Source organism: Galleria mellonella, unplaced genomic scaffold (genome assembly GCF_026898425.1).
Source record: "Galleria mellonella isolate WM207_F2 unplaced genomic scaffold, CSIRO_AGI_GalMel_v1 utg1812, whole genome shotgun sequence".
Classification (NCBI taxonomy): Eukaryota; Metazoa; Arthropoda; class Insecta; order Lepidoptera; family Pyralidae; genus Galleria; species Galleria mellonella.
Window position 1 is genome coordinate 39,064 of NW_026442022.1, and position 19,962 is coordinate 59,025.

Consider the following 19,962-nt stretch of genomic DNA (forward strand, 5'->3'; position numbering starts at 1 on the left):
TTGATATGAAATTGAATGTTTTATTTAGAGACAGGTTACTTTTTTAAATATACCCATGAAACTTAACTAAATTTACATATACTTATACCGCTAATATTACTATTAATAATGACATAAATAAAATAGTTTGTGATTTAATATTGAAGCTATTGTGTACTAAGGAATTTGTAAATAAATTTTATATATCTATATGAATTCTTTTATCTATTTAGATACCTATCTATGGCTGTCTTCTTAATTGCATAGATATCTAAATAGAATGCATATGGTGTGCTAGCCAAAGTCTTAAAAATTAAAAAAAAAAAATGTAAACTGTCATTGTCAATTGTCAAATGTGTCAAATAAATCAAAATAGAATTGCCTCCCTTATAGGTAGAATCAAATGTAATAGAGAAAAATAATTCAAACTTTAAAATAGGCAAATTAGCATTTTGCAAATTTACCAGTATTTAGCAATGAAGACCAATTTATGAATTCTGCTTTACTGCCATTTGGATGTGATATTGGTCTCTTTTGAGGTGAGGCTGTGTTACGATTATTAATTAGGTAAGGCGCCTGTGCTGTGCTGTGACACTCGACAATCTACAATTTAACTAATAACAATTTGATTTCTATTTTATTGTAAATTAAACATATCAAATTACGTTCTAAATCACCTTAATGGTAATAAACTTTACTATAATCTTTTACTAATAATTGAGACGATTTTGTAGTATTTACTGCTGTAGTATTTTATTTGATATTAATAGTTTTATTCTACATATTATCGTCACTACATAATGTTTTTCATTATTTACCTCAATATTGTAACAAAAAATATTTTCCAGTTGTCCATCTAATTATTTCCACTGTAATGTTTCTCATAATGTACACATAAACAATCATAATTTATACATAAATTAATTTTGTCATGCATTATATACATTGATTGTTTGTTCAGTTTAGTTTATATGCAAGCAGCATAGTTATATATTGAAAAATACCATCTTCTAGTGATGCACTAAATTATCCAAGTCAATTGAATTTTATCTAAGGTGTCTTTTACTACTTATAAATTATAAAGTGACTTACCATAAGAATATGTAGCAGATGTAAATGAATAAAGATGATTGATTGATATAATGTATGAATATAAAATTTGTTTAAAATAGAATAGAAATATTTTTGAATCATTATATGAAAAAACTTTATACATTTTGCTCAGACTACAATTTTTGACTGAGGAGAATGGGCAAGAATCTCCATTTTTTACATAAAAGTTGAATTTCTAATGTTATTGAGTGAATACAAAATGCCAAATAGCATAGGATTTTTGTTAAAGTAGGCCAATTATAGAAGAAATTAAAAGAAAATAAAAAACTAAAACAATAATTGTATGCTATCAATAGAAAATAAATTTGTTAACTGCAACTTATTATGAACTTGCCATGCAGTTCTGGTGTTGTAAGAGGCCATTAAAGGAACTTAATGGTTGAAGGGTGGCCAGCAGAGTCCCTCTTAAAATATTGTCAACATTTAACTATGGATGCCAACCCATCTGCCAAAAATAGGGAGAGGCATATAATTTCAAATTTCCAAATCCTTTAAAGTTGCAAGTTGCTAGACTGTGGAAATCCCTCCCAAGTGACACTAGAATAGCGCAGACCTTTCATGCTTTCAAAGCTTAAATAAAAAGATTTTACAATACAATTGACAGTTGAGTTATATATTTATTTATATATGTTTTAAACCTTTAAGTTAAAAGTTTAAGTTAAGATTTAAACCTTTTTTTAGGAAAATTCAGAACAGGGCCTGGTAGTTGTTATAAAATCTTAGCAGTTCTTATGGAAAGAATCACTAACCTCTCAGTTAAACAGGATTTAGATAATGTTAATTTATAATTATTTCGTAAGCAATATTAATTAATTATTAGTACAATTACAATTTTTTTTAAAAGTGGTAATAATTTTTCCTTTCATACATAATATTCTCGTAAATGTATTGGGAAGCAACTGTGAGAATATTTTTTATAACTTCTTTATTCTAATTCTTTAAAACATTCTCATACTGACTGCATTGAACCCATGCCATAAATAGAGTGGATGGTCCTCTTTTGTAAAATAAATTTTTATTTAATAATGAATATTGTATTTATGTTAGCTACTTTACTCCAAAACACTATTCTATATGACATAATGCAATAAAAATTGTTAAAATGAACAAGTTTAGCAGTTGCTACATCCCTTAATTACTTAATACTTTTAACTGCATATGCAAGCAAGTTTATCAGTTAATTTGGAAATATGGGTGCCCTTATGCAATTTAGAGTATTGTGGTACCTAAAAATATGATGCATATGGTAAAATTACATAGGAATCCAGTAACTTGGAATATTTAATAAAAAATAAAATATTAGCAATAAACAATTTTAGGACAGTAGAAAGAGCTCCAATTGTTTCGTTCAACTTTTTAGTCTGTCATCTAATTTTAAATATTAAGGAAGTATCGTGAGCAAATAAAATTACATCTGCTATTTTCTCTACCAACAAAGGAAGTCATTTATGTAAATTAAAAACAAAAATGGGTGTAAAATAGATCCCTGGTGAACACCCATCTTAATTTGAACTCCTGTATATTTACATCCTGTATTTGGTAATATTTTAAATGTATTAAAAGATCCTATATCTAACTAACGAGAAAAATTAAGAACACCTAAAAATCTACATTAAATAATTGCAAAATTTAATCAAAAACAAAATTGGTATACAAAAAATTTTTTACTCATTATTTTCATTTAAAATTATGTTGTCTATAATATTATGTCAGAATATAAAGAAATAATAATATTATATAATGAAAAACAATGAAATGCAAAAAAACAGTAATGTAATACAAATATTAAAATCTCACTGCGGCGCACGGAATCAGCTGTGTAAGATACTCTAAGCATATTGCTAGTCAGCAATAATATGTCTATATGCTAGAAGTGTAACAGTACACTCTATTGAGCACATGTTTTTGGGTTCACGTGTCATGTGGATCTTAAAATTTCAAATACATTGTGCGGCTTAAAAACTAAAAATCATTAATTATATGGCTGTGGTGCATTTCCGGTGGTAAAATAATTTGCTATGTGATTCAGATCATTCATCTGAAACTGTTTTCGTTTCGGCCAACCTGTCCCTTTCACCCTGCAGTTACACTATAAATGGTCTGATTGAGTGGATCGCTGATTGGCGCGTGTATCGTGTGGGGCAGGCGCGCATCCAGAGCGGCGGCGACATGCGCGGACGCAGCGCGGGCGGCGCGAGCGGCGCGGCCGGCGGCGGCGCGCGGTGACCGGCGCGGCCGCCATGGACGGCGAGGCGGCGCCCGCGCACGGCCAGCCCGACGCCGTGCTGCTGGCGCCGCTCACCGAGGACACCTTCCTGCACAACCTGCACGTGCGCTACAAGCGGGACATTATATATGTAGGTTTACTTGTGTCCGCACCGGCGCTGTGAGGCCGGCGGTCGTGTCGCTCTACATGGTGTGTGTGCGTGTTGCAGACGTACGTGGGGAACGCCCTGGTGTCGGTGAACCCGTGCCGGCCGCTGCCGCTGTACTCGGCCGAGCTGGTGCGCGCGTACCTCGCGCGTCCGCCCTATCAACTGCCGCCGCACTTGTTAGTATCCACCGCTCTGGACCGCTCTGGTGGTCTCTCCTGTATGAGTCCCACACTGTTTCACATTCAATTTTCGAAACCAAGACGAAATCTCAATGGTTTGGCTCGGTACCCGTTTTACCATTGAGGAAACCGTGTGAGGGCTCCCGATCTGAAATTGAACAACTCGCCGGCGACACGGTCGTCAAATGGAGACTCCATCGTATGCCTGCAGTTATAAACTTTAAAAATACCTATATATTTAATTTCAGATATGCCATCACGGCCACCGCTTACCGCTGGGTTCGTGATAGGAATGAAAGTCAGTGCATCGTTATAACAGGTAATGAACTCATATACTACATATTCATAATTTGCGTTATTAGCAAAGTCAACATCGGTAGGACTCGCTCGATTCAACTGTAATTATAATAGCAAAACCAGTTATTATTATTTAAAAATTAAGCCACTGAACCAAATTTTAACCAATATGTAAGTATATCCTTTCAGATATAGAAATATTTTTTCAAACTGGTTAAGTAACAAACGACCGATTATGATTCGCACTGTCGAGATTACGACGACTACTTTTGAAATGAATCAGTCGGTGTGAGACACGACTCGTTTGAACATGTTGTTTTCGCGTGTTGCAGGCGAGAGCGGCGCCGGGAAGACGGAGGCGGCGCGCGTGTGCCTGCAGTGCGCGGTGCTGGCGGGGCCCGGCGCGGCCGGCGGCGGCGCGCCGGACGGCGGCGGCGCCGGCGCCGCGCTCGCCGCCGCCGGCACGCTGCTCGAGGCCTTCGGCAACGCTGCCACCGCGCGCAACCACAACGCCAGCCGATTTGTGAGTTCATCTCTTATCTTCTATCTTCGCTTGCCAGTCATCGGCGATAGAGCGTCTGTACGTTGAGTGGCATACATTCGCTGCTATTGGTCGCTTCGCGTAGAAGATCGGTCAAACATTTCATGAAGTTCCTTGCATGAAGCGCTACACACTGGGGCACTTCCTTTGACTGCTAGTGCGGCGACGAAAAGAGGAGTGCAGAATGGAATAACGCTCCTAAGATACTCTCGGTTACGTTTATACTAAACAACAATTAAAAAAGTATAACAGGAACTAGTGCTCACTCCCTCGGTCGAATGCCACTTTAATATACTCATAGAACATGTCCTCTCCTTTCAATTGTAGGAGGATACCTAATGACTGTAACGCGCACAGGATGTCGCGGGTAAAACAAATTTATATATATATATATATATATATGTAAAATATAGTATATATATTTTTTCAACTTGAAATGGCAAACAAGCCATGAGTAGGTAGCCTAACCGAGAGTGGAAAATAGCAACCGACTCGACTCGACTTCCGTCGCCTCTAGTCAGTAAGGTGACAGCCACGCGAGCGCGGTCCGCCTCGTCGTGGCAAATATATGAGCGGTACTTTAGTGTCCATCTCATTGCAGGGAAAACTGTTAGACATAGAATTCGACTTCAAAGGCGACCCGGTCGGAGGACACATCACACATTGTGAGTACATATTCAACTAAATTGAAATTCAAAATTTTAAGAATTTAAAAATAATTTTTGTTTACGTGTCGAGGAATACCTTTCCTCGACATGTAAACAAAGATTGTAAACAAATCTTCGTTCATTTGGTTTACGGATAAATTAAAAGTTCGTAATTACATTTTATAAAGGTTTATTAAAAATTATAATAAAATAATGTTTCTATTTTTTAGAAATCGAGAAATTACTGTATAATTTCTAAAAACGTAATTATTTTGGAACGCAGTCGTAGGCCAAAATAAGAAATCATTGTAATAACATACTGGCAGCTATCACATGTATATTCCATATTAGCCGAGCCATATATTGTAATGTCAGCTGAGAAGAACAGGCAAAAACAAAGCTGTTGCTTTTTTTTAATAAGAATTAAGTGTACGACAGATGAATATGAATGGATAAAGTGACTATCACAAAGTTTGTATTGATAAAAAGATAGAAAATAATAAGGTACAAAGCTACAATCAATCAGTGTTCTTGAACAGACCAGTCCTTAATAGTAGCACCTGTACGTTGTTCACGAGTATGACAAAGTATGAGTCAGCCATCATTGTATTCAACCATATTGTAGGGCGGCCATCGATCCTTCCCATCACGCCGCCACCAATCTGGACATTAAAGCGAGCATGACTTGTTTCAAGATACGCCACTTACGTCGAAAATATCGATACCAAATTGAATGTGACCATCAGTACACGCGCTCATTACAAAATTAAATGTTATTTATATAATTATTTCGATAACTTGGGCAATAAAAAAAAATACTATATAAATTAGTAAAATGACAAAAGTGTCAACATTTTAAAAGTAACTTTGCACATATAGAAATAAATGAATACATAGATATAAATATTCTATGTATATCTACATAACATATATATTCAAATATTTTTTTCAACAAAGAAAACATTTTGTCAACAAAAGTTTATTTACAGACCATTTTATGTACGAACCTCGACGACCGGTTTTTCATGTAACTATTGCTGGGTCAGGAATGTTATCTGCTGAGAAGAATCAGCGTAATAATAAACAGTCACCGTTTAAAATAATATAAATATATAACAAGGTTCTTCAATTATTTTATCAGGTTTTAGTAAAGTGTTGAGGCAACCATTAAATATTTGTGATTTATTATTGAAATACCTCTACATTCATAAAGAGCAATTTATAACTTAAACAAATTTAATCGACTAGAATAATTTTGTTTAATTCCGCTGCTATTAGTAATTATTATTATTATATCGGCCGTTAACTATCCACTGCTGAACATAAGCCTTCATTGGGGGGGGGGGGGGGTTTGCTAGTATTTGTCACGCTTTGCAAGCGGATTGGTAACCGCGGTTAGACTTTGGTGATGTTTTAAAATAAACACTACTGCCTATCACTCGCCCTCTGTTAGTCGTCTCTTACGACACCCACGGAGAAGGAAGGGGTGGCGTATTCTATGCCGGGACCACACGGATTACGGATGCTATTAGTAATTATTGCAGTTTGGCTAACACTAGGCTCCGAAAGATTGACCACCACCTTATAAAGAATATATATATAGTAGTGGTCGATGTTGCAGTGGTGGCACTCGCACACATACTAATGGTAGCGGAACTAAACAAAATCATTCTAATCGGCTAACTGGCGATATGAACTTTCGTAAAGCAACATCTAATTCAGTAAAATATTAAATAAATATATAAAATAAATTTATATGCGCACGCAGACCTCCTGGAAAAGGTAACGTAACAGATAAGAATCCTTATTTATGTACATATAAACAATCAATTTTTTTATACTGCTGAGGTGGTAAACAAGCATACGGCCCATCTGATGGTAAGTGGTTACCGTAGCCTATGAACGCCTGCAATACCAGGGGTATTACATGCGCGTTGCTGACCCTAAAGAAACCTCTTTACCCCCCCTTTTGAAGAACCCCATTCTGTAGTCTCTTGGAAAAATCGCGGCTGGGAGCTAATTCCATAAGCTGAGTGTAATTTACGATCTACTTGATTAAGAACCATCGTCTGAAGCATGAAAAGCACCCTGACGTGCATGGTGCTCGTGCGTTGCCAATCTCGAAGTCTTAAGGTGTTGTGTCTTCATGCCCTACGAGTTCCCCATTATGTTCCACCTTTCAATCCGAAACAAGCTCATGCAGAATAGTATAGCTGCTGCTATATCGCAGCAGAGACACGAGACAGATAGAGATACCCATGTAAATGACTTGTATACAAAGCTTCCATCTAGTATTTCGGCGGTGTAGATATGTAGTAGGTAGTGGTAGTGGTAGTGGTGGTGGTGGTGGTGGTGCAGCCGGTAGTAGAGCGCAGTGCGTGTGTGCAGGAGCGCGTGTGCGGCGCGGCGGCCGGCGAGCGGAACTTCCACGTGCTGTACCAGCTGCTGGCCGGCGCGGACGTCTCGCTGCTCAGTGAGTGCCTCCCGGCCTTCCACCTCGCACACCGCACACCGCACACCGCACGCGTGCGCCGTCCCAACACGCGCGCTCCAACACACACACGCGCACCATCACACACACACGCGCACCATCACACACACTTGCGCACCATCACACACACACACGCGCACCATCACACACACACACGCGCACCATCACACACACACACGCGCACACACGCGCACGCATACACGAACGCACACGCGCGCTCACACACGCGCACACACACGCACACACACACGCACACACACGCGCACACACGCATACACAGACGCGCGCGCGCACACACACACACACACACACACACACACACACACACACACACACACACACACACACACACACACACACACACACACACACAAGCGCGCATGCGCTTGAATAATAAAGAACCTATTGTGAATTATGTCATAAAATGCACGAGAAGAATGTTAGTTGTTCGCCCCGTGTGTGCAGAGCGGCTGAAGCTGCAGCGGTCGTGGGAGCAGTACCGCATCCTGCGCGGCGGCGGCGGCGGCGGCGGCGCGGAGCCGCCGGCCTCGTCGCCGCGCCGCCCGCCGCCCGCGCCGCCCGCGCCGCCGCCGCCCGGCCCGCGCGCCCCGCACGCCGACACCGACCACTTCGCCTTCACCAAGGTGAGCTCCACGCCCAACCGACGACGGATCGGAGAGTTAAGCTCCTCACTCATCCATCCCGATTGACAAAAATGCCCTTCGTGTTCCGGGTTCCTCGTCCCTCTGCCGCGACTTACAATTATGTTGTAGTAGCAGTATCGGTTATCGAGTAGTATCGATTCGAAGACTATTCGCAAAGACCAATCCCGTGAGAATCGGACGTTCTGCTTCGAGTCGTCATCATCGTTCATATCGCTAGCAGCGGTGCAGTCGAGCTAGCATCTAAATTTTATAATTTCTATCGTTTATAACTCACGTTCATCCAGGAAAAATATTGAAACTTACCGTAATGACGTAAATAACGACAATTATTTCGAGTTCATATAACTTAAGTTTTAATAATAAGAACAAGTTAAAAAAAGTTACACACGGCGCAAGATTTATTCCTTCGGAGAGATATTTTGGTGAGATAAAGCGTGTGCTCGGTCCGCGGCGGCAGGCGGCGATGGCGACGCTGGGATTCGGCGGCGGCGAGTGCGGCGCCGTGCTGCGCGTGCTCGCGTTCGTGCTCAAGCTGGGCAACGTGCGCTTCGAGCCGCAGCACAACATCGACGGCAGCATCGGCGCGCGCCTGCACCAGCCCTACGGTCGGTACACCACCGTCGTATACGAGTACTACTTCAGTATTTTCGACGACGACGACCTTCACGATAGAGTTCCTTTATTCCCAATTCGATGTGTTTCAGCAAAAACACCCGGATGTTTGCGACTGCGTCCTCGCTTTAAAACATTTCCAAAACCTAACTGCGGTTACCATTTCGCCCGCCAAACGTGGTAATTACTAGCAAATCCCTAGGGGGAAGCTTATGTTCAGCAGTGGACAGTTAAAAGCTGATGTAATGATGATGACATGTGACTATATACTCGAGGAACTTGTAATACTCGGTGTACGTTTCCATGGTGCAGAGCTGACGGAGGCGTGCGCGCTGGTGGGCGTGGAGGCGGCCGCGCTGGCGGCCGCGCTGCAAGCCGCGCCGCCCTCGCCGGCCCGCGCAGGTTAGTCTCCCAGCGAACGCTTTCAAATTTATACGTACTCAATAAAATCGTTCGCTTAGTATTATTTCATTAAATTGAAAATTTATATACGCAGAATCGGAGGGCGTCCCCGAGCACGAGTACGAGTGGGAGGAGGCGGAGGCGGGCGCGCGGGCGGCGGCGGAGGGCGAGGCGGAAGCGGAGGCGGAGGCGGAGGCGGAGAGCTGCGCGGAGTGGGCGGCGGCGCTGCGCGACCGGCTGCTGTGCGCGCTGTACTCACGGCTGTTCACGTGGCTCATCACCGCCGTCAACGACGCCATTAAGGTACGCGCGGTCGCCGACGGGACGCCGCCGACAAAAATTGGATTATTAAGTTTAAAATTAGCAAATCATCGAGTCGTCAGCATAATTTACATAATTTGCATTCGTGTGCCAGGGGCGCCGACACCGTGGGCGCTCAGTGGTTCCAGTAGAGCCACGAGAAGTAAATAACGGCTAAACAAATAAATAGTCTTCATCTCGTTATCTGTTGTTTAAGTCGCGTTTGCTTGTCCAGCATGCAGTCTTCGTCTTTCAGCTGGAATGATGACATAGTTATCAAAAGAGTTTGGGCACTCACGAAATTTTTTTAGAAGCCGGCGCCCCTGTCACGTACGCCCTCGTCGTACTACCGTATCCGTTAGTTCTGAACGTGTAAGTTGTAAGTGTGAATATTTATACGGCGCGAGCAGCCGGCCGAGGCGGGCAAGCGATGCACGCTGGGCATCCTGGACGTGTACGGGTTCGAGTCGCTGGCGTACAACGGGCTCGAGCGGCTGCTCGTGAACTACGCGGCGGAGCGCGTGCAGGCGGCCGTGACCGGCGCCACGCTGCGCCGCGAGCAGGAGGAGTACGCGCGCGAGGGGCTCGCGTGGCAGCCGCTGCCCTACCACGACCACGAGCTGCACGCCGACCTGCTGGACGCGGTGAGTGCCACCCCGCCCCGCCCCGCCCCGTCGCCGCTCGTCGCCCCGCTGACCGCGCCGCTCCTGCCGCAGGGCCCGGACAGCGTGCTGGGCGTGCTGCGCGACTGCACGGTGCGGCGCGCCAGCGACGCCGCCTTCCTGCAGCGGCTGCAGCGCCGCCGCCACCCGCGCCTGCACGTCGTGCCGCCCGACCACTTCCAGTAACCGCACCACCATTTTTTTTATTATTATATATACATTTACTTATCGTGTCGCACTCAACACGGGCAAGGAGGAAGATTGGTAGGTGACGATGAAACCTAGTCAATCGGATTATCGCAGTTTCGGTATCGGTATTTATGCGTACTTTTTATTATAACAAATTATGACTTGTTAATTTTTGTCGGATGCCTACGATACAGGTTCACCTAGTGCGGGGCCCTTTGTATCTTGTTTTTGTGTTTTTGTCAAATAATACATTTTTATTCAATTCTAAGTATTTTAAAAACAAAATGCCACCATTTAAATTGTTAAAATATATTTATACCCACGTGTAAATATATTTTAACAATTTAAAACGTGATATATTTTGACAATTGTAAATGTTATGATTACGATCCTCGGCCGAGACGGTCGGCACCGCCGATCGCTCGTCTGTGTCGTGTCGTATCATGGTCGTGACGCGGTGGTCTCGCGCGAAGGATCGTGCACTTCGGCGGGCCGGTGACGTACAGCGCGCGCGGCATCGTGCAGCGCAACCGCGACGCCGTGTGCCGGCGCTGCGCGGCGGCGCTGGGCGCGGCGCGCGAGCCGCTGCTGGCGGCGCTGTTCGCGCCGGCCGCGCCGCCCGCGCCGGCCGCCGGCTCGCCGCGCCGGCCCGCCGCGCTCGCGTGCCGGCAGCGCGCGCTCGTGGCCGCGCTCGTGCGCCGCCTGCCGGCCGCGCCGCGCCTCGTGCGCTGCCTGCGGCCCGACCCGCTGCTGCGCCCGCAGCGCTTCGACGCGCCGCTGCTGCGCCACCAGCTGCGCTCGCAGGGCATCATGGACATGGCGCTGCTGCGCCGCGCCGGCTGGTGCGAGAGCATGTGCGCGCGCGCGCTGCTGGCGCGCTACGGGCTGCTGGCCGGGCCCGGCGCGCCGCGCGGCCACGACGACCCCGTGCGGGCGGCGCGCGCGCTGCTGCGCTCGCTGCCCATCCCCAGCGCCGAGTTCGCGTACGGGCGCACCAAGGTGTTCATTCGCAGCCCCCGGACGGTGAGTGCGGGACGTGCGGCACGTGCGAGCCCGGGCGAGGCCACTGTGCACTACAGCGCGGCGTGTGTCGCAGGTGTGGGAGCTGGAGGCGCTGCGCGCGGCGCGCGTGGCGCGGCTGGCGGCGGCGCTGCAGCGCGCGTGGCGGCGCCACGCCGCGCGCCGCCGCCTGCGCGCGCAGCGCGTGCTCGCCCGCGCCTGGCGCGCCTACCGGGTGCGTGCCCCGCCCTCCTCTTCTAATTCCATTATGTTCCGCTAGCAGACAGCCTTGAGGCACCATGTACGCCGAGCACCCTTCCGGATCCGGACGGTCACCTAAAAAAGGTGGAATCCGAGACGAAGTGGATCCTGTTTGATCCCCCCAGTAGAAGCTCTCCCCCGTGACTCTGGACGAGGTGCGAGCGCTCATCAAAGGAATTCCCAGCCGTAAGGCACCCGGTACCTACGGAATCACCAACAGGCTCCTTAAGTCTGGCAGAATCTATTCTGCTACTATCAGTAGCGATCAATGCGGCGATTTCCAATGCCACAGCGGTTTGATATACAAGCTGCACAAGATAAGAATGTCAGACAGGCTCGTGCACATCATACGGACCTTCTTGTTGAATAGGTCATATCGCTATTGTGTCAACGGCGTGCGCTCCAGCGCGCGCCCGGCGCCCGGGAGAGACCGGCGCCGTCCTCTCCCACCCTCTTCTTGTTGTATACCAACGATATCCCGCGTCAGCCCCGAGTGCAAATTGCCCTTTTTTTGGCACGCCCGTCCCTTGGACAGACGAAGCCAAATATAGAGTAACCTTAGATTCCAAGTTGAACTTCGCATCTCATCTTAAGCGCGTTCGAGACTTGGCCAATTTTATATTGGGACGTCTTCATCTCTTCATCAATAAGCTGGCTGCGCTTACTTTCGCTTAACGCGAAACTAACGCTTTACAAACCATGCATCAGACCGGTGATGACGTACGCCAGCGTCGTCTTCGACCATGCCCTCTCTTCGTTGCTACGCCCCCTTCAGGTGGTACAAAATAAATTCTTGCGACGGGTCACGGGCGCCCCGTGGTTAGTGCGCAACGCGAATCTACATCGCTACCTCAAAATACCCACGATGAGGCAGTTCATGAAGCAAGCGTTTCGACGCTACTTTGCCTTAGCCGAATCCCACTCGAATCCACTCATAGTAAAAGGGGGTAAATACAAACCCCCTTGGAGAAAGTCACTCCCCGATGTCGTCGCCCGAGGCATGCACTCTTGGACCCCGACGATTCAATTACTATAGCTAACACGCTCCCCTCCCTTCCTATCGCGAAATCTTCGCTGAGAGCCCTCGCAAATACACCCACATACCGCACACACCGACCCCGCCGGCGGGGACGAAGATCCCACGCGACACACGGTTCGCGCGCGATCAGGTTTGCACCCTAGCGCACACCAACGACTCAGAGTTCCCATCCATTTCGACATACCGATCCTTCGCCGTTCCTCGACGGGGGTCGAAGTGCGGTGGCCTAAGCCGAGGCCCGAGTCACTCTGACGCCCTTAGGCGCATGCCGCAGTCTATAAGTAAGAGTCGACACCTCTGTCGCTCCCCTCTCGCGGGCTTCGAGTGCCATCTGCACTTGCTCCTGCATACGCGTTCGGTGAAGCTGTAAAGGCCACTCATGGCCAACAGCAAATACATTCAGAAAAAAAAGTCTCGTTTTACTGTGCAGGCTACGCGGGAGTTGCCCGAGCGACAAGCGCTGCAGCGTCAGTTGCAGGTGGGTGAGGCGTCACTGTACCCGTTAGCGGCGGAGGCGGGGGATGTGAGCGTGCTACATGGGCGCGACTGTGCGCAGGCGCGGCGACGCGTGGCGGCGCTGGGCCGCGCCGGCGCGGCGGCGTGGGCGGGCGGCGTGGTGTGGCGCGCGTGGTGCACGGCGGCGCGGCGCCGCTACCTGCGCGGGCTGGCGCGCCGCCTGCCGCCGCGCCACGCGTCGCCCGCCTGCGCCGCCTGGCCGCCGTGCCCGCTGCCGCGCCTGCTCGGCCGCGCCGACGCGCTGCTGCGCCGCCTGCACCACCGCTGGCGCTGCCGCCTGTACCGCGCCGCGTTCGACCAGACCGCGCGCAACCGCATGCGCGAGAAGGTGACCGCGAGCGTGCTGTTCAAGGACCGCAAGCTGACGTACGCGCGCAGCGTGGCGCACCCGTTCGTGGGCGACTACGTGCGGCTGCGCGCGTCGGCGGCGTGGCGGCGCGGGCTGGGCGCGGCCGGCGACCGCTACGTGGTGTTCGCGGACGTGGTGGGCAAGGTGGCGCGGTCGAGCGGGCGCGTGGCGCGCTGCCTGGCCGTGCTGTCGACGGGCGCGCTGCTGCTGCTGGACGCGCGCTCGCTGCGCCTCAAGCGCCGCGTGCCCGCGCACGCCGTGTACCGCCTGTCGCTGTCGCCGCACGCCGACGACGTGCTGGTGGTGCACGTGCGCGCGTGCGGCGCGCCGGACAGCTCGGCGGAGGAGCTGTCGCAGTGCTCGTCGCGCGACGCGCCCGACGCGCCCGGCTGCCTGTTCGGCGGCGAGGGCGCGCGGCGGCGGCGCGGCGACCTCATGCTGCGCACCTGCCACGTGCTGGAGCTCGCCACCAAGCTCTTCCTGGTCGTGCAGAACGCGGTCGGCGCGCCGCCGCACGTCAACATCGCTACCGAGTAACTATACCCTGCACACCCCCATGTAGCCCGCGTGCCTCTCCGAAACCCGGGCTCTCGCAAATATAAACACGTTTTCTATTACTGCCCGTGTCGTTGATTCACGTTTGGCGGAACCGGTGACATCGCCTAATTCACTAAACAATAGAAGACTGAAAAAGTATAGGGCAGGGCGACTGTCTTATGAGGCCTGAATAGTTCTAATAGTACCAACTGCTTTACCGATTTTTCTACAACTTTCCCAGCACCGCCACCCATACGAATTATAGTACATAAACTCTGACCTGATTGTTTGAAATTTCGATGGACTTACTACTTTACTACTTTCGTTTACATCGTGTTGTGGAGAAAGAAACAAGGTCCCACGTTTGTGTTCACGAGGTGCTCTAAAGCTCTTCTAGACGATACCGGGCCGTTAAAGAGATACGGCAATGTGACCCACCTAACTAACTTCAAAACAGAAAAGGCGCTCAGACACGCCGCTAGGCGGGGTGGCTAGGTGGCTGACACAGTAATATTAGCTTAATCGTCGACGGCCATCCGGAGAGAGGACTGATCGGCAATAAGGGGGGTTTAAAAGTTTCATTGCTAGCTCACTGGAAACCATCGTGGTTAATTCTCGTCGAATTCGTAACGATTGGCCAACTGACCTTCTCTCATCCTCAGCTACCATCCCTCACTGGTGCCCCCCCAGCGTATACCAATAGCGTAGATGGGTTAGCACTCCACTACCATCCAATAAATAAAGGCCATCTGTGGTGACCGATGCGCGCTGCGTCGCAGGTTCGAGGCTAACTTCGGGCAGCAGACAGTTACGGTGTCGTTCCACGTGCTGAGCGGCGGCGGCGAGGGCGCCGGGCTGGCGGCCGAGCCCGCGCTGGCGGCCAGCGGCGGCGCTCGCCTGCTGCGGCGCGGCAGCCGCATGGACGTGCTGCTGTGAGGGCCGCGCCGTGTCGTTATAAATTTCCCGTTGTTACTGTTACAAGTGGCCCCCTGCCCCAGAAATGAGCGAGCCACCATGCAGATATTATTTCGCCGGGAGATCTGAACGAAGAAGATGGACCTGAGAGTGTTCCCGCGGAAGCTTACAAAAGTATGGCCATTTTTTATAATTTATAAAGTGATGTTAACTGAACTGATAACAAATTAAAATGGCAATCGCGCAGAAGGTTCCAATGGCATGAAAGTTCCAACACTTCCAAAACCAAATATGTAATAAAATTAATAAAAAAATTAATGGTACATTGTATTGTGCACCCTGCGCGTTCACTAGCAGAGTAGCACTTTTAAATGATCAATCAGAAAATTAAAAAATAACGGACATTTTTGACGTTGCTGCGTTTTGGTAAACGCTCTTAACATTAGTCTAATTTTAGTATCACTCGGGGAAGTTTTCGTTCAGCTCTCCCCTCGCATTGTAACATGTAAGTTGTGCGTCATGTCCCGGATCATAATGTAATAATTGTAAGGTTCGCTCGCGTCTCTGGTCCGATCGTACTCGTAGTTAGATATAAATTGGCAGCGCGTTTGTTCGCCGCCGAGTGAGTGACACGTGACATCACACCGCCGTGTTCTTATCGATACTGGGACAACCCCCAACCTAGGGTCTTATGATAGCTTGTAACTAATAAGTATATAAGTGATCGATCGCTATAGTACTAGTAACTAGGTAGAGGTATAGTGGTTAGGGATGGTGCCGCGTGGAAGGAGCGCGTGCCGCCTGCGGGCCGGCGTGAGCACGCGTCGCGTCCTACGCTAGCTTTACTCTTAGATTTTATAAGTATCGTACGGGAGACGTCGCTAGTCTGTCGTAAACATAAAGTGTTCGACATATAGAAAAAATATCAAACTTGGTATGTCGTTCACGCGCATCGTGTCCACATTGCATGGTTAATATCGCAGCGCCATACTTTGTATCCGCCATCCCTCAGGTACGTTCCGTACGTATCCGCAATGACAGCGAGCGAGCGGGCAAACTTCACTGTGCTGTAAGGCGGGTGGCTGATACTGCCCAGTGACGTCACTCTTCGCACAGTTCCGCGTACGTGCCGCTACTACGCGATCACTATTTCGAATCTATAAATGATATTTCACGTTCCTGCTTTTTTTCTTTGTATTTGTTCTTATGTAATTGCAATGTACTAGCTACCTAACAGTAAACATTCGGCATGAAACGATTAATATTTACCTGGGGAATACCGCTGACGGTATCTCTATGTATATTTAAAAAAATAAAGCCGGGCGTTCCGTACATAGATATGAGATAAAATAATCTTATATACATATACTCGTAGGTGTTTATGTTTTTACATTAAATAGACACAGTAGTTAATGAATTATTATTATTATTATTCACATTTCTTATTTTGGGTTACAATTGTGATAATTTCTCAAAAACTAATAATTAGAGACGTCATTTTTTTTAGTAATATTCACATACTACTTTTATAAATTGTAATTATTTCTGATCTTTCTCACATTTTCGATCATACATAAAAATTCCACGATATAAAAACGATTTTAGAATGTACAAATAAAACTTTCTCCCTTGCTTGCGACTAGAAGCATAATTTTAAAATTTTGTGCACCTCTTTTGGACCGTCAAGCAAGCGAAATAAAAATACTTATTTCTTTTGCAATACGTGTGGGCCAACGATATCCAGCATTGTTCCAATTTCAAATATAGCATTGTGACAGACAGACGGACGGACGGATGGAAAAAGTAGCACCATAAGGATTCCTTTATACCTTTCTGATAATGGAACCCAAAAACCGCACAATGCTGAGTTATTGCTATTCCAACATTTTGGTAATCAAAGTTGAACGACATTATTTGATTATCCAGCCGATGTCTTGGTACAGAGGTGCCTGCATTATGTACTTCGCCTAACTATTTGTTGACTTCTTGAAGCACTTGCCTTACTTCTGATTGTGGTAGCTGTATTGCGAGTAAGTAATGTATTTTATATAATCATATTTGTAAGTACGGACACTGCGGATGGAGATGTTTCGAGTCGAGTAGATGAGTATACATAAAGCCCAGCAGCACTGCATACATTTGCTACATAAAGCGGTATTCGCACCACATTACTATGCCGACTGTGTCTGTGTGTGTGTATACAGTGAACTGAACGTTCACATGGTATGTAGCGAGTGATCCTGCACCGGGGCTAACATGCAAACGGAATGGCATTCGGGTACGATGCAGCTTCTGGAATGTTCCTTATTGTCCTTAGAAGTTTAGGTGCTCGCCGGCCAATACAGACGATGGACAATAATCGGCTCAAATAGAAAATAAAACACGGTCATTATCTAAATGTATCGGCATATAGCGTCGTACCTACGCATGTACTTGAAAGTCTGTTAAAAATAAATTAATTACACAATATAAATATAATAGAAAATAATTGATAAAGTAGATACTTCCTCGCACGGCGATGAAACTACGCGGTCTCCTCTCTCGGCACAAATCGAGTAGAGTTCGTCATCACTGCCGTGTACGATTACTTGCAAATCTTAGTGACAAGCTGATGATAATAATAATCATATTGATAAGTGCGCATCGGAATCGCCAAATCTACAAAGTGCCAAAGCTCGTCGCGTGCAGTAGCGACTGCAGTGATGTGACGTGTACGTGCCAACTACTTACTGTGTACATTAGATATCCTCGATTATGATAGATTGTAAATAGGCGCGCGGGGCGAGCTCGTTGCCCGGGCTAGTGGGACGCGGGGCGAGCTCGCCGCCCGGGCCAGTGGGATGCAGAGCGAGCTCGCCACCCGGCACAATGGGACGCGGGGCGAGCTCGCCGCCCGGGCCAGTGGGTCGCGGGGCGAACTCGCCGCCCAGGCCTATGAGACGCGGGGCGAGCTCGCCGCCCGGGCCAGTGAGTCGCGGGGCGAGCTCGCCGCCCGGGCCAGTGAGTCGCGGGGCGAGCTCGCCGCCCGGGCCAGTGAGTCGCGGGGCGAGCTCGCCGCCCGGGCCAGTGAGTCGCGGGGCGAGCTCGCCGCCCGGGCCAGTGGGACGCGGGGCGAGCTCGCCGCGCCGCCCCTCACAGAGGCTCTGTTTGCTGTTACACTCACTGTTTGTTATCAGTGCGCCGCCTGCGCCTCGGCTGTCGTGTCACGTCATGCCACATATCGTATCAGTTGAGGTCCTTGTGCCGTGTATCGTAATGTGCCTTTGGATCGTGTTGCGGCTGTCATGGAACTCGATGAGATGTTTTACTCACGGCGGCTTCATGTTTTTATTTTTATGATACTTAAAATGGCAAACGAAATAGCGGGCCACCTGATGGAAAATAGCAACCGTCCCTATAGACATGAACAGCATGGGGGCATCATGGTTATAGTCCTTGCCATGCATTTATGCGTTGCCATTTTCGAGGACTGTGGTGTTAAGCTTCCATACTCTGTAATTTGTTAAACCCATCATTTTAAACAATCGACAAAGTTGGGCCTTAACATACACCGACATGCCTACATGAACATACACCAACTACGGTAATGCTGTAGATATATTGTTATTACACTTTATTATTAAATTTTGAAAAATTAAATTTCTTATCAATGTTCCGAATAAAGGCCTAATTATTATTATTCTATTAATAAGTATTTTGAAAAGGCTAAACTAGTTTGGTTCATTTTGAACAAATTCTTATTTTAAATAAACAGGTTCTATTTTGTGTTAAAAAAAAATTCAGAAACCTATTATAGATACCTTTATTGTTGTTATCGATATCAGCCCTGATACGTCTATGAACATGTTTCACTATTTTCCTTATAGTTTCGGATGTGGCCCCATCACGCACACGCGAGAATACTTACTACCTGTACTTGTAAGCAATTCCTAGGATGAATAAGATTTACTTTAAACTTGTTCCACGTTCGTGTATTAGAACACGACTAGAGTTAGAATGCGCGCGAGAGCCGTTCAAGAATAGCTATTATATTATTATCGGATGTAAGAGAATGTTTCATAGTGCAAGCTCAGCATTCACGTTCGGCCGACAGGCGAGCTACGAGGGACATGCTCAATATCCCATTTCTGTTGAACAAAGAGTTACGTTAACTATAAGTAAATTATGGGAAATGTTTTATTGTTTTTAATAAAAGCTAAAAAAAAGTAAATGATTTTTATTTATACCACATTCCATTTTGCTTCCGTCACAAGTTCAAAAATTATTTAATAGATTTTTTTTTCTCATATTGCATTTTTTTTTTTTTGATGGGTGAAAATGGTATGGCAACCCCGCCTGCGCTAACGGGATACACTGGCGGGGCACCAGTGAAGGGTGATTGATGAGAATGAAAACAGGCCAGTTAGCCCATCATGATGAATCCATCAGGATTTAACCATGATAGTTTCCAGGGGGAACCGCGAGGAGGTCGACCCGGTTGTGTATGTTGGGATGCAATGGGATTCTCAGTCCCCGTTACTAACAATCCCTTTCCCCCCAACAATTAATATATTGGCTCTGCAAAAAGATAGTAGAGACAAAATTATTACGAGAACAACACGGCAGGGAATCGTATCAATGTTGCTCGCAAAAATAATTATTATCAGCAGATATCAGTTTAGAGTTGGTGGCGATATCGCTGGGGACGACGCTGGGGACTCCATTACAATTGTTAATTTGCGCGCGACTACGGTTAGTAATAGTAGTTGGCAGTCAGTCTGGCCGCCGAGCGGTCCACACGACGCTCCGACCAGAGATCTATTAAATTAGCTGGAAATGCCTCGTTTAGAAGTAAGACACGTGTCTCATGTGTGCATGGAGTTAGTAACGGTTGATCATTGATGGAAGATCGTAG

General features: G+C 47.2%; 1 protein-coding gene across 5 annotated transcripts; it reads left to right on the top strand.

Moving 5' to 3' along the window:
• Positions 1–251: 251 nt before the first annotated feature.
• LOC113514023 (unconventional myosin-Ia-like) lies at positions 252–19,290 on the top strand. 5 transcript variants are annotated; one of them, XM_052893572.1, is made up of 19 exons: positions 252–518; positions 3,238–3,449; positions 3,528–3,643; positions 3,895–3,965; positions 4,276–4,341; positions 4,399–4,466; positions 5,086–5,149; positions 6,900–6,913; positions 7,520–7,604; positions 8,088–8,266; positions 8,745–8,892; positions 9,212–9,301; positions 9,396–9,604; positions 10,012–10,245; positions 10,318–10,445; positions 10,926–11,475; positions 11,549–11,686; positions 13,182–14,149; positions 14,933–19,290. In XM_052893572.1, the coding sequence occupies exons 2-19, from the start codon at positions 3,333–3,335 to the stop codon at positions 15,087–15,089; spliced, it is 3,402 nt and encodes a 1,133-aa protein (XP_052749532.1). In that variant the 5' UTR covers positions 252–518; positions 3,238–3,332; the 3' UTR covers positions 15,090–19,290. The 5 variants fall into 5 exon arrangements, with proteins under 5 accessions (XP_052749532.1, XP_052749531.1, XP_052749530.1 ...); XM_052893573.1 differs by having other exon boundaries at positions 253–518; positions 4,276–4,466; positions 13,182–13,229; positions 13,308–14,149; XM_052893571.1 differs by having other exon boundaries at positions 3,177–3,449; positions 4,276–4,466.
• The last annotated feature ends 672 nt before the right edge of the window (positions 19,291–19,962 follow it).

Excerpts from the sequence above, each read along its gene's own strand:
- LOC113514023 (XM_052893571.1), top strand. The coding sequence starts at position 3,333 with ATGGACGGCGAGGCGGCGCCCGCGCACGGCCAGCCCGACGCCGTGCTG. Across the intron at positions 7,605-8,087 it reads CGCGGACGTCTCGCTGCTCA|AGCGGCTGAAGCTGCAGCGG; the intron begins GTGAGTGCCTCC and ends CCGTGTGTGCAG. Across the intron at positions 11,687-13,181 it reads GCGCCTGGCGCGCCTACCGG|GCTACGCGGGAGTTGCCCGA; the intron begins GTGCGTGCCCCG and ends TTTACTGTGCAG.